This window comes from Myotis myotis, unplaced genomic scaffold (genome assembly GCF_014108235.1).
Source record: "Myotis myotis isolate mMyoMyo1 unplaced genomic scaffold, mMyoMyo1.p scaffold_m19_p_23, whole genome shotgun sequence".
NCBI lineage: Eukaryota > Metazoa > Chordata > Mammalia > Chiroptera > Vespertilionidae > Myotis > Myotis myotis.
The window spans coordinates 4699237-4714063 of record NW_023416328.1 but is presented as its reverse complement, the minus strand read 5'-3'; the positions used below and the strand labels follow the sequence as shown (position 1 = coordinate 4714063).

Sequence of the window (14827 nt, the reverse complement as noted above, 5' to 3'; positions counted from 1 at the left end):
CAAAAATAAACATCAATTTCTAGGCTCACCTGTTGAATCTGGATCTCCAGGGGACGGGCCTGGGGAATCTGCATATTTAACAGGTGCCTGAGGTGTTTCTTCTGATCTGATCTAATGCGCCTTTTCCACTATTGGGCTTCTGCTCATCCATCCTTCTAGACTTCCCTCAATGGTCACCACCTCCGGGAAGACCGCCTGATGCTTTACCTTCCCATAATACTGACGACAGTAGCGACATGTACTGAGCCCTTCCTGTGGTCCAGCAGTGTTCAAAGGACTAGGGGTGTGGTGACTCCTCTAAGTCCTGGGAGGGGTGGGGCTCCGGTCTCACCATCGCTAAAGAAACTTAGCCAAGAGAAAGCTCTCGGGAAGCACAGAGAGGCTGAGCAGGTTGCCCAGAATCACACAGACAGCACGTCTCAGAGCTGAATTCTGAACCTAGGAGTGTCCCTACAGAGTCCTCCCTCTGTCACCTAATGTGGCCAGGTGACACCTGCCAATGTCATGGTCACCTATGGGCTGGCTTGCTTCCTTCCTCCTCTGCTGGGTACGGAACTCCAGAAGGCAAGCACCTGACATCCCCAGGGTGCAGCGAAGGCCATGTATGCGCTGCGAGCCTAGTGAATGTGTGTGGCAGGAGGAGGGGTGACAGGAGCCCCCGGCGAGTTCAGGAGGGTGGTTTTGGGATGAGAAGTAAAGGATGGATCAGGTTAGATGTAAGCAGAGGTGTCTCGGCGTTCCCAAAAGAACCACCCTGTCCTTCTCTCTGGCAGGTGCAACCTGGCGCCGGTGCAGGAGTACGCCCGGGACGTGGGGCTCAAGACAGACCTGGTGACCATGAACCCTTCGGTCATCCAGCGTGCCTTCGAGGACCTGGTCAACGCCACGTGGCGGGAGAAGCTGCTCCAGCGGCTGCACAGCCTCAACGGCAGCATCCTGTGGATCCCCGCCTTCATGGCCAGGGGCGGCAAGGAGCGTGTGGAGTGGGTCAACGAGCTCATCCTGAAGCACCGCGTCAACGTGCGGACTGCCTACCCGTCTCTGCGCCTGCTGCACGCCGTCCGCGGGTGAGCGGCCTCTCCCCGGGGAAGGGGGCTGTCGCTGGGTGGGGGAGGTACTTGGTAGGCAATACTGCTTTCCTAGATTCATTTCCATCTCAGCCCTAGACAGTTTTGCTCAGTGGATAGAGCATCAGCCTGCGGACTGAAGAGTCCTGGGTTCGATTCCGGTCAAGGGTATGTACCTTGGTTGCAGGCTCGATCCCTAGCCCTGGTCCAGAAGCCTGCGGGAGGCAACCAATCAATGTGTTGCTCTCACATCAAAGTTTCTCTCTGTCTCTCCCTCTCCCTTCCACTCTCTCTAAAATCAATGAAAAAAATATCAAGGATTTAAAAAAATTAAAAATTTCCATCTCAGCTGATCACTCACTACCTGTATGACCCCCACAAGTCACCTGACCTTCCTGAGCCTCCCCTCCTGGGCAATGGGGGGGTTGGCAAGTGGGTTTTTGACCAATTGGCAGTGCCCTCCTAGATAGCGATGCTGAGAATAAACTGTAAGGGGGCAAGAATGGCAGCAGGAATATTAGATGGGAAGCTGACTCAATAGTTCAGGCAGGAAATACATTTGACTTAGACAAGGACAATGGTGGTAGATATGCAACAGATTTGCCATAAATTTTGGAGTAGAGGCAGCAGGACTGGCTGATGCATTCTCTTTCAGGACCTCATGGGGTGAGAGAAAGAAAACATCAGGATGACCGTTAGGATCAGAGCGTGAGCAAATGGGGGGATGGGGGTGCCATTCTCTGTAACAGGAAAGCCTGAGGGAAGCCCATGCTTGTTTGGGGGTGTTGAGGAAGGGGGTGCTTTCTTGGGCATATTGTGAGATGCCTGTTACAAATGTATCCCCCCCCCACTCCTGACCTCCCAGCGTGGGGCCAGGCCCTGCATCTAATTGCCCATCCAACCACAAGGCAGCTCACAACCCTGTTCCAGGGACACAAGAAAGGCCATCGTTCAGCCTCCCCCCAACCCTCCCCACCCCCCGACCAATAAACCTTAGCATAACGCTGTGTGACTCTGGGAAGCCCCCTGAGCCACCCACAAAGGACTCTGGGCCTCTTAGAGGTGACACCCAAGCCTGTGACCAGCACTGGACTCTCTAGGGTGGGTGTACACACAGAAGTCCACTGCCACCAAGAAAGACCGAGAGAGGCAGGCAACCAAAGGCAGCCGCACTCGTAGCTGATGGAGCAGATGACACTGGTACAGATACAGGCCAAACAGGGGCCACCTCCCTCATCCTGGAGGTTGACCTGTCAGGAGTCCCTTCAGCACCCTTCACTTCATCCCTGGCACAGAGTGGGGCTGCCGCGGTAACCCCCACCTCATGGGTTTAGGATCCATTCTTTAAATCTTGTTTCTTCCCAGAAGGAGGAAAGTGACATGGCTTGGGGGTCAGGGCGGTGAGAGAAAGAAAAGGACTGACTTTCGGTAAAGAGAGAAAAGGTCCCGTGGTGGGGAATGGGCAATCAACTGGAAGAAACATATGCAACGAGAGCTATTTCCAGCTATAACCGACTCATTTTCATCTGTCAAAACAGCATTAAGCACCAGTAATAAGTGTTAATCCTTAGATCCAACGTCTTCCTTCGCAGGGACTCCCAGAGGAAACACTGCAGGAGAGGCAGGTGGGGTGGGTCTCTGATTTGGGGGAGTGGGGAGGGAGTGGGGAGGGGGCTTGAGGGCCTTGGAATGGGTTTCTGCCAATGGCCTTCTCCCTCTGTGGGGCCATGGGGCATTGTGGGGTGCAGGGTCCAATAGAGCTTCAGGGTTGCATCGCAATTATTTTTGACAGGCTGACACAATGAGCTAATCTAAGAGGCAGAAATGTAACAGGGACAAATGCAGCATTCTAAACAACTGTACGGAGAGATGAACAGTGCCAATCACCAGCGGGTGAGTGGTCGCTCAAAAGAATCTATGATCTTGGGTTGCAGCCACGGACATAGGATGTCTCTGAGAGTCGGGGAGGGTGGTCATGGCCTTTTTTTTTTACTCTCCCGGGTCAAATCCCACTCAGAGAATTACATTCTGTGTTGGGTACCCGGCTGGAGAGGGACCACAGAAGCAGAGAAATTCGGAAGTTGAAAGGTTTGGGGAGAGAAGGATGCTCTGAGGAACATGAAAGCAACCTTTCTTCATTCAGTGAATACTTACAGGCACCTAGCGGGCTCCAGGCTCGTGTGAAAGTCAATAAAACAAGGCATCTGCCCTTGAAGGGCTCGCCGATTTGGCCTGAGAGGCTCCAGGGGTAAAACTAGGGCGGGGAGAGGATCTACAGGGAGTCAGTGTCATCTGGGCATAGGGAAGAGCCTTCCAACAAGTCAAGGTGATCTGCAATGAGCGTGGCTGGCTCCCAGGGGGCAGTGGATTCAGTCTCTTTGGGGACGTTCAATGAAGTCAGCAGCGGATTCCCCTTATGGGCCCTGGAGCCGGAAATCCACGCCACGCAGAATTGCTGTATGAGTTTGCTCGGGCTGCTGTGACAAAGCACCACAGGCCGGGTGGCCTACACAACAGTTCTGGAGGCTAGAAGGCCGAAATCGAGGTGTCGGCAGGGCTGGTTCCTCCAGGGGGCTCTGAGGGAAGAATCTTCCCAGGCCTCCCTCTACGGCTCGTTGGTGGCCACTCTTCATGTTCACATGGCATCTTCCCTGTGTGCGTGTGTTCTCCAAACGTCCCCTGGTTTTAAGGATGTCAGTCATATTGGATTAGGGGCCACCTTTAATGACCTCATTTTAACTTGATCACCTCTGTAAGGACCCCTTATCTCCAAATAAGGTGACATTATGACAGTGATGGCGAACCTTTTGAGCTCGGCGTGTCAGCATTTTGAAAAACCCTAACTTAATTCTGGTGCCGTGTCACATATAGAAATTTTTTTATATTTGCAACCATAGTAAAACAAAGATTTATATTTTTGATATTTATTTGATATATTTAAATGCCATTTAACAAAGGAAAATCAACCAAAAAAATGAGTTCGTGTGTCACCTCTGACACGCGTGTCATAGGTTCGCCATCACTGCACTATGAGGTACTAGAGGTTATGGCTTCAACATAATGGACCTTAGGGCTAGCTCGCCCCCTTTCCCACTCAGACTCTTTGATGCAGTGAACCTGTGCTAGGAGAGTCTCTAACCACCGGGTGCTCTCAAGATGCTGGCCCATCTGAGACAGTTCTTGGGCCCGGGCATTGCAGGGGGTGGACAGCATGGCACAGAGACCTGAGCAGAAGGCCTGCCCTTCGACTCTTACCAGCCCCTGCCCCAGCCCGAGCAGCTCTTCCAAAGGACTTCTGGCTCTGCCGGCCTGGACGGTGGCACAGCGCCTCGCTGGCCGGCTGTTGGCAAGGGAGGTGAGCAACCGAGGGGGAGGACACCAGGCAACTGAGTGTGGCCTTGGGAGGTGGGAAACTGGTCAGCAGCTGCTAGCGCGTGGCTCTAATTCAATTACAACAACGGGGAAGGCTGTGAGCCGCAGAGAGGGGGGCCCATGGGCAAGAAAGCAGGCCCATTCAGCCGCCCAGCCACAGTCCTGGTGCAGAGGAGGCCTGTGAAATGGTGCCTAATTAGGCACCAGGAGTGCTGAGCCGAGGCCCCGGGCTGGCACTGATCCAGCGGGCATCCCTGCCAGGCCTGGAGCAGCGTGTCGGCAAAGCTGGCCCTGCTGCCCCTCTGTGGGGAGCAGAGACTGAGGCCCAGCCTGCAGGCCCAGCGGTGAGGGGCTAAGCATGGTGCAGAGAATTGGGGAGACCAGCGAGGGTCGGAGTTGGTCCCCCAGGACATGACCATTGCAGTACTAAGTCGTGGGCACTGGGTCCAAGTCTCCTGCAGGGACACGAGTGTGGAAGTGTGTTCCATGGAGAAGAGAAGGAGGGAGTCTGTGATATTGTGGCACAGGTGGCTGCCAGCGTTGGGTCATTTTTAATGGACTGTCTCTATTATTTTTTTTAAAATAGGAACGCACATAATAAAAAGAAAATCCCAAATAGTATAAGAGGATTTAAAGTGAAAAGCGAGCCCGCCTTCACAGAGGCAGCCTTGTTAATTAAACTGGTTTTCTGTGTCTCTTTCCAGAAAAATCGTCTTTTACACACAAGGGAGCATGTTTTAAGCACCACATCTTGCTAAATTCTGGAAATTATTTTATACTAGAGGCCCGATGCATGAAATTCGTGCAAGAGTAGGCCTTCCTTCCCCCACCTGTCGGCACCGGCTTCCCTAGCAGCCCCAGCTTCGTCCGGAAGGTCAGAAGGTTGTCCAGAAGGACGTCCAGTTTAATTAGCATATTACATTTTTATTATTATAGATTGACAGGTACTGCCTTCTTTTCCTTCACAGCTTCCTGGCCTTCCACTGAGTCAGGCTCATAGTTTACATAAGCAGAGACCATGTGTGAGGGGATTGGGAGGTGCGTGGACATAAGTGGGTGTTTCCATCTTTTGCGGATATAACCAGTACTACAGTGACCATCTTTTACTGACATCTGCACATATATCTATGTGTATAGGCTTGCTTTTTAGAAGTGTCATTGCTAAAGAGAGAGACACAGATATAGGCATTGTTAATTTTTATAGATATTTCCAAGTTACTCTCCCACCTATGATTAAAAATACCTGCTCTCCCATAACCTTGCAAACGTTCCTTTAATTATAAATGAGGTTGAATATCATTTTTCAGTTGGGAGTGGCATTAGTTTAAATTCCAGAATCCAGCCAGAAGGTTTAACCGCCCCCCGCCCCGCCAAGCAATGGTCTGGTTGGGTCCCTGCTGGGTCTGTGTGTGAGCAGCAGCATCTCGACACCCTGGGGGGCTCACCCTGAAGCAGGAGGAACCCCTCAAAATAACCAGCATGATGGTTTTCTTTTTCCTTTTGGCAACATGCTCTCTGGACTGCTGTCAGCCTGCCTTTCACATGCGTAGACCTGGTGGCTGCCCAGGAGAGGTTAGGGTGAGGCCAGTGCTGTGTGGGTTGGTCTCCCACACAAAGCTACTGTGATCTCCCTCCCCTCCCCTGCCAGTGCCCTCAAAGGGAGCCACCGGCCTTGCTTGTTCATTTTCATGCATTGCTTCATGAAGACTTGTGCATGTGCTATGTGAGGATCTGGGGTTATGGAGAAGCTAACCCACTTGCTCCCAGAATTTTTAAGTGTAAGGGAGGAGAAAGACAAGCAACCAGTAGTTACAGCGTCGCATGATGCGTGCTGCAACAGGGAAAGAACAGCTTATGGAACACAAAACCCTCCAGGGAGGTCCGGGAAGGCTTCCTGCAGGAAGTGACATTGAAGCTGAGACCAGGAGAAGGGCTGCAGGTCAGGAGACACGGGAGGTGATGCTGAAGAAGCCAAGAAGGTCCCCGTGGCGTGTGACTGTGCCTCCCAGGGGGTGGCAGGGATTTCTGGCCCGGATCTCAAGGGCTTCGTGATCCTGGCTGAGGCCTTTGGATGCCATCCTGTGGATTCTTCGGAAGGTTTTCGGTGGCCTGGTCAGACTTGAGGTTAGCTGACTTATTTGGATAAACATGGAAGTACAGGGACTAGGAATCAGCTTCGAGCATCCCCAGGCTTGACCCGCTCTGCACTCCAGCCCCAAATTCTGAGACAACATCCCAGCTCACCATTACCACTGGGCAGCCTTGTGCAGATGTGTCTCCCTTACAGTAGAGGCTTAACCAGTGTTTCCCAGGGAAGGACAGCAATGGGCTGTGGGGCCCCAAATCGGGGCCAAGGCTGATGATGTGGATGGTGCGAGACCAGAGCTCAAGAGGGGACCTTCTTGGTTTCGTCACCATCACCTCCCATGTCTCCTGACCTGCAACCCTTCTCCTGGTCTCAGCTCCAATGTTCCTGGCTTTGCTGCTGATCTTGCACCAAATATCACCAAGTGGCCCTTGCCAGTCACCGGGGAGGCATTCCTGCCCCGTATGGATGAGATGAGCTCTAGCCCACAAATTGCTTTGAGCTTCCTGGAGAAAGCCCTTTTGGTCTCTTTTTCCAACACTGGCAGCCACCGCTCTTGCCACGTACCAAGCCCAGGCATCCAGGGAAAAGGCTGAATGTGCTTTCGATATGATTGTGGCAATCCTTATTTATTGGTGTCCATGCTCATAAAATACAGTGCTTAATCGTCTTAGCAGTTGGGGTAACCAATTTGAAAAATAATTATTGCCTTCTTAGAGATGACTTTGCCTTCTAATTAAAATCTCAAGCCGGGGATATTAAAGGTGCACTGTCAATATGATGTCCCAGATGCACCCAGCTAACCTCATTTGGGCAGGCAAAATTAATTAGTTCGTGTTTTCACGCCCAGCTGTTATCCTAAGGAAAGAAACCATCTATGAGTTGGCCACGCACACAGTCGCTAAATTGGCCGGAAAGACTGAGGAGACATGAAGGAAGTAGAGAGTGTTCTGTCCCTGCAGAACTCAGCCGGCCTCTATTACAAGCTGCTCGTTAGAAGGTGCCCCATGTCCCTGTCACACATCTCAGGAGTTCTTGTTTAGCTGTGGAGGCAGAACAGGAAATAAGTGGGTCCCTCCAGGCCACTGAGTTCGCACTTCACCCCGCAGCCTCATTTGCTGCTAACACCTTTCCCAGTGAGTGATTCTGGGTGGAAAGCCTGGCGCCAGGGACGAACGGCTGGGCGTTTCTATTCCTTTCTCAGCTGGCCACAGCTACAAAGCTGCGTGCACTGCTCGCTTCCTCTTTTCTCCTTTCCGACTTCTTCCTGTTTCTCAGTTCCATTGAAAAATAGAACGTTTGCTGAGCACAATAGAAGCCAGGATCACCAGTTTGGCTATGCTGTGATAGCTAACCATAGAACTCGCATGGTTTAGCACGGCAGAAGTTAATTTCTCATTCTTGCAAAGTACCATATGTTGGCTGGGGCTCTCTTCCAACCAGTGATTCAGGGATCCAGGATTCGTCCATCTTAAGCTTACACCATCTTTACAGGAGGCTCTGAAGTCCTCTGATGCAGGAGGAGAGAAAGCAGAGGACCTGCTTTTGATCAACATCGGCCCAGAAGGGACACATTTGTGGTCACAGCCTATTGGCCATAACTGGTCACATGACCCCGGCCCAATGACAAGGGATTCTGGGAGATGTAGGGGACATATGGAGTATTTGCTGAGCGCTGCTCTCTCTGCCATAGAGCCTTGGCTGCACCAGACACTGAGCCAGAAGCCCTTGAACCCCCAACACAGAGGCGTCAGGCATGGCCCCTGCTCTCAGAGAGATCACAGTAGAGTTTGGTGAGGGAGACCAACCCGCGCAGTAACGGATTGTCAGTTCGGGTTGATAAGCACATTGGGGAAAGCAGAAACAAAGCTCGAGATAATGATGTGGAAGTGATTAAGTCAGTTTGAGCTGGAGAGAAGCGGGTAGAACAAAGGGAACATTCCCAGGAAGATGGGATGCATGTATTTAGTTTGGGGAGAAAAAAAGAGAGAGTTCACTGAGGGGACACGTGAGGGAAAGGCACAGCTACGAGGAGGGCGCATTGAATGTCTGTGTAACCTCGGACCCACCTGTCAGCTCCTTGGGTGTTTTGCCACTGATTAAATTCTCCCTCCCTCTCTCCCTCCCGACTACCACAATAGCCTGCAAGGAAATCCATTCCAAAAGCTGGCCCCTGCTAAGGCCTCACTATCACAAGATAAACAAACCACAAATCCCTAATATGGCACGTGGCCACCGTTAGGGCTTGAATTGGCTCAGGAAATGAACAGCCACGGAGACGCACTCACGCGGGGACATTGCGGGTGGCTTGCAGGTCCGTGGGTGATGACTACAGCAGCTGCAGCTAGCTCACTCCCAGCCCCGACTCTCCCAGAGCTACCACAGGGTGAGAGAGACCCAGCAAGCAGGCAGGGAGAAGCTGCCTGTCATCTGAGCTCTATGAAACTGGCTGCATGAGCTTGACTCTTCCCAGGCAAATTGCTCTGGCCTCCCCGGTGGTCCTCTTCATAGAAAGAATCATTCCTAAACTCGGGTCTCCTTTTTTGTTTCTTTCCTCCCTTGTTTCAGATACTGGCTGACCAACAAGGTGCACATCAAAAGACCCACCACCGGCCTCCTGATGTACACCCTGGCCACGCGCTTCTGCAACCAGATCTACCTCTACGGCTTCTGGCCCTTCCCGCTGGATCAGAACCAGAACCCCGTCAAGTACCACTACTACGACAGCCTCAAGTACGGCTACACCTCCCAGGCCAGCCCCCACACCATGCCCTTGGAGTTCAAGGCCCTCAAGAGCCTGCACGAGCAGGGTGCTTTGAAACTGACTGTCGGCCAGTGCGACGGAGCTACGTAAGCAGGCACCCGGCGGACTCAGTGGCTCACATTTCCTGCCAGCTACACCACGGGCAGATGGGAGTCGGGGTGGCACAAACTCTAGAACAAGCAGGCTAGTGGTTTTCTTTGTTAAAGTGTAAAACAGTGACCAGAATATATATATCTATACCTGCATATATATATTGACCTGAGTATTTATAACTGTGTGGTGTTCATCTAGCATTAGGCAGATAAGCCACAAGAAGAAGGTATGGAGAACCCACCAGAATGGAGACCCGGTCCATCTTTGGGGGCGAAAGGATTCGACGTGGAAAGAAGCCAGTCCCATGACTTTGGATGACAAACTGCCTCCCGGGTTGGAGGGATCTTTGGGCTCATGGATGAGTGGAACTGCCTGGAGCCTCTGAGACATGTGGGTTCTGGGTGAGCCAAGACCCAGAGGGGACAATGTGACCCAAGTCTAAACGGTGCTGTTCACGGGGGAGAGGGAGGTCGGAGCGATCAGCTGGGCGAAGGAGCACACGGACGCCGAGAAGCAGGGGCCACGTCCCAGCTGAAGGCCTTCCCGCGAACGCAGAGTTTCAGTGCTCGAGGGATGAACCGCAGGTATGGAGAGAAGGCGGGAGAAGACACGGCGGACAGTTTATGCTCTGGCTTAGCACGAACCACCACAAACCTGGGACGGAGCAGGCAGACGACAGTGAAGAGTGTGACAAATTGTGCTTTTGAAAAATTGCAACCTGCCGCTAAGGGTCGGCATTCCCACCCCGGAACAGACAGGAGAGGGTCCGAAATATTGCTGTAGTGGGTGTTCTCTAAAGCACCTTGAGTCCACCCAGGAGGAAGGGACCAGGGATGTCATCCCCAGAGTTAGCCTCCTGCCCGGCCTGTTAGAATGTCACATGAGGGACTGTACTGTCCCCTCCCGCCTCCGGGGAAGCTCCCGCGAGAGCTCGAAAAGGCCCCGCAAAGACAAATGCCAGCCTTTTTAAAATACGTGGTTGCCTTTCTGGGTGCCTCCAGCGCCCCCGACTGGGAGACCTGGAAGAATGTGTAGTATTCGGCATAATCCGTTTCTCTGCAGACACTCTCTCTGTTTGCCTCCTGCTCGGGCACACCAGGGGCCTCTCTGGCAGACGGCGCTGTCAGTGTCACTTCTGGTCCCTCTCCCATCCTGATGGTCACACCGGCCGGCACTGAGCGCCAACACTGAGGTTTTCTCCTCTGCGGGGAATGGGGCCACCTCCACTCCCTTTCGCCCCAGAGGCAATGATTGTAGAATTTTGCAAAATCCATTTTCCCTTTGTTAAGATAAAGAGTTAAGACTTAAAAAACACACACCAAAAAAAACCCAAAGCACATGCAGTCTCTAAATACTGGACATAAACTCCCTGGGGGAAACCTGGGCTCGGTGCCTGTGACTTGGGGCTGGAACCACAGGTCACGTAGAGACCAGCGTTCGCCGGCTTGGTTTGTTAGATGTGTTTTCTTGTCTGATAAATGCGTCTTTTACAACGAATTTGAAAGATGAGTCAAAAACCATTATCTGGAAGGTGAAGGGAGTTGAGGAAAGTAATCAAGACCTGCTCCCCAGCACAGGAGCGCGGACATGATGCATCAATGGCAGTTCGGAACAGGCCACTTGCTTCTAATTAATGGCTGACAGGAAGCCAGGGGAGGACAGTCCTATCCATTAACCCCCTACGCCGCACGCTCCACCTCTAAGCCGCAACTGTGATTCTACGACTCTGCATTCCTTTCCTTGTTGTTCTTGTGGGTGCGCGAAGCCGAGACTTGGGCTTTGCGTTATGAAGTGGATATGTCAGGACGCACCAGCCCTAGCAGCCTCGGTGGGCAGTGAGCGGTGTGGACTCGTCAGGAGAAGTGGAGATAATTAGCATCGGACTTCACACTTCTGCAAGGCCTTTTATCGGGAGGCTCTTCGAGGCCCTGGGAGAAGCTTAACTTCTGAAGCTTGCAGAGCCGTGGGGAATGGGCAGGACTGCCAGCAGGGCCTGCGTGGGTGAGCCAAGGTCTTGGGTTCTAGAACATTTCAGTGGAGAGCCGTGATGTCAGGTCCTGGAGCTGGCTCTGAGCTCCGTCCACCCGCCAGCACCCCTCCCTGGGGAGTGTAGGGGCCCGAGCACTTAGAAAAGCCTGGTTTTCTTCCTGTCCCTTCCTGGTTCCTGAAGCTGACATGATGCAAGTTGAAGTGGAAATGCCCTTACAACCTGCCTCGGGCTCCCTCCAGAGAAAGGCTGCGGGCCCAGGACCACTCACATGTGCCCATCCTCCTCTCCTCGTCCTGCATCTGGGCACTCACTGTCAGGGGCAGCCCTCCCTCCCCTGTCCCTTTAGAGCTCAGCTTGCGCGAGATTCCACTGAAGCCTCCAGCATAAGCAGCTAGCAGGAGTCCTGGCCTGTCCCCCGATCTACTGTCTTGTGATGGCAGTGGACACAGCCACCCGGACCCCTTCAGTCAGCTCCTGTGGACCCCCAGGCAATCCACCCTGAAGCCCCGCAGACCTCCATTTCCCTCAAGTTCCCCGAATGACCCCCCTTGTCTGCCTCCTCCTTCGCTAAAGAAATGGAGCCGCTGGAGTGAGGTCCCCCATGACACGCTCCCTGATACCCTAGCCACTCCTCTGTGGCCTCCATCCTCTCTGCCCACCAACACATGCTCATTCTACCCATCCTGGCTCCCATGGCCTCTTCCCTCACCTTCCCTTCACCCCCCGCCTGGGAAGGGGCCTCCAGGCTTACACTGCCTTTCCTCCCGACACCCCCTCGGCCTCCATGCCCCTGGCACCACCCACGATGCCCATCGAAAGGCCCTTTCTTGCCACCAGCCCTCCAGGGACCCCTCCTGGACACTCCCTTTCCTCTAATTTCTGGGACCACGCGTTCCTGTGGTTTTTCTCCTCCCTTCCCAATGCCGCTCTGGCCCTTATTTATGTATTTATTTATTTATGTATTTATGATTTATTTATTGACGCCCTTAACCGAAAAAGGAGCTGAGGTGGACCTGACCATGATTCCCCTCTCTCCTCCTTGCCCGCAACATAGACGTCCCCCCTCTCCTTACCTCCCTGCACCTCCATCAGCAACCTGCGCCCCCCTGTGGGTCCGCCCTCCGCACGTCCCTGCAGCCCAGCCCCTCCCGGGTCCCAGGCCTGGACTGCACATTCCTGTTGGACATTCACCCTGTCTGCTCTGGCAGCGCCATGAACGCAACACAGGAAGCCAGGTTGGTTATCTCTGCCTCCCTTTCCTCCACGGCCCCTCCTTTTTCAGTTCGAAGACCCGCGAGCCTCTCAACCACCCAGTTCGGAGACACTAGAAGCATCTTCGACTCCTCCCCATCCTTGCCGCTCCTTCCCACCAGCACTGCCCTGGCCTCCGGGTCGCGTGGGCAGTTTCAGCAGCAGCCTCCCCTCCGAGGGCTCCTGGGCACGCGTGCACCTTCTCCAGTGCGTCCTCAACATGCACAGCGATCTTTATCTCCAGCCACACACACGCTTTTAAAAGTGACGTACAAGTCTTCATGCTGACATTACAGATCGCCCAACGAGGCCCGTCTTCCTTTGCATCCGGCACCCATTGTCATTCCTGGAAGGGGTGCCCGGCTTTCCTGTCTCTGTGCCTTCGGACTTGCCGTTCTCATCTCCTGGAATGTCCGCGCCTCCTGGAACGCTCTCTTCTGTTTCCTTCAAGGACCATGCAGAAACCACGTCTTCCATGAAGCCCTCCCCGATCTACCAACCGCTGGGGTCGCTCCCGCCGCTGAACCACCGTAGCACTTTATTTGTACCTTTCTCATGGCACTGACCATAGTCTGCCTTGTACTATAGTTCCTGTGCACTTGTCCTTTGACCGTTTCTAGACTGTAAGCTCGCCGAGGGCAGGGCCTGTGTTTTATTCATGTGTCCATCACGGCACCAGGAGTGGTGCATAGCACACAGCAGTTGCTCAATAAATGTTTGTTGGATTAAACCTTTGATGCCTGGTGAGGGCTGTATAATTAATGAAGTTGTTTTGCATCTATTGTGTCACAAGAACCTTCAAAATAATCGTGAGTTGGGGAGATGCAGAAATCATTATCCCCATTGTATAGGTCAGGGGTCCTCAAACTACAGCCCGCGGGCCACATGTGGCCCTCCGAAAACATTTATCCGGCCCGCTGGGTGTTTTTGCCGCCGCTGTGTGCACTGGAATTTGTTCATAGTTTTTTTTAAACTATAGTCTGGCCCTCCAATGATCTGAGGGAGAGTGAACTGGCCCCCTGTTTAAAAAGTTTGAGGACCCCTGGTATAGGTCATAAAACTAAGGCAAAACATGACATGGAAGCCACATAGCTCACCGGCAGAATTTGCACCCAGAATTTGCATCCTATCCCCAACTCCAGGGTTTCTCTGTTAGTCCTTGTGGTTGGGTCACTGTATACAGAAAACTAACCCTAAGCACAGTCCTGGGCATCACTTCACAGTCAGGTGCACCTCAGCGTGAACCCCAGTTCTTGTGCCCATCAACACAGGCCAATTCTCACTCGCACTGGGTGAGGACTGAAGCCACTCAGGTTTCACCAGGCTCAGGGGTGGAGCTGGGGGACCTCCTAAATCATTCCCGTTGCTGTGTCACAGGGTAGGGGACTGTCTGTGCAGATGGCGGTGCGACCAACCTCGGGTTGCTGTTTGATAAATGTCTTCATGCTTTTGAAGGCTCCCCTTGCAGAACGGACGGAGCAGGAACAGGAATGAACGGTGCCGCTCAGATGGGAAGATGGAACTCAGACGCATGTGCTGCCTCCTGAATGCCCTCCATGGCTTCCTGAATGCCACGGCAGCCTGCCCCGCCCTCCTCTCTCTCACCAACGCTGCTGATGTCATCATCATTCCCACCTCCATCCTTTATTTCCGCTTTCCCTCTCCCGGGCTTGTCCCCTCGGCATCCACAAGAGCAGGGTATTCCCAGAGAATTGCAGCTCCTCTTGGGTACCCGAGCTCTGACCTGGGGCATGCAGGGAGATGGTAAGGAGGGAGGAGGGTGGGGAGCGCTCTCTGCCATCCTGGCTCCAGGAAGCTAAAAAACTAGGGGCTTGGTTCTAATGGCAGGCCATGTGGACAATGGGAGGTTTCCATGGCTACTGCCCAGAAGCGATGTATTTTGCCTGCGGGCTTCATGGGGAGGGTAGGAGTTTCACTTCTTGTAGTCCAGGTGGTGGGGCCGTTCCCACATGCAGTGTGAATGGAGCCATCCAGCCCCCCATCATCCAGCTTGTCTAGAATTGCTCCAGTTGTGTTTAACCAAAATGAATAGCTCCGACCCACAAGGACACCAAAGGTCCCTGGTGGCGTTTTGCTGTCTTCCCCAGCACTCCCTCGGTGCTCCCACCTCCCCTAGAAACAGGGTGGGAACTGGGGCTCCCAAGAGGTTCTAAGAACCGTCAAGAAAGACCCAAATGCTCCAG

At 53.3% G+C, this 14827-nt stretch overlaps 1 protein-coding gene across 1 annotated transcript in view; it reads left to right on the top strand.

Moving 5' to 3' along the window:
• ST8SIA2 (ST8 alpha-N-acetyl-neuraminide alpha-2,8-sialyltransferase 2) overlaps positions 1–13353 on the top strand; it is a 43214-nt gene extending 29861 nt beyond the window's left edge. Inside the window, exons 5-6 of the mRNA XM_036355839.1 lie at positions 774–1067; positions 9094–13353. Of these exons, the coding sequence (XP_036211732.1) occupies positions 774–1067; positions 9094–9379 (580 nt within the window). The 3' untranslated portion in view covers positions 9380–13353. The remainder of the gene's footprint in view (positions 1–773; positions 1068–9093) is intronic.
• Positions 13354–14827: the final 1474 nt, after the last annotated feature.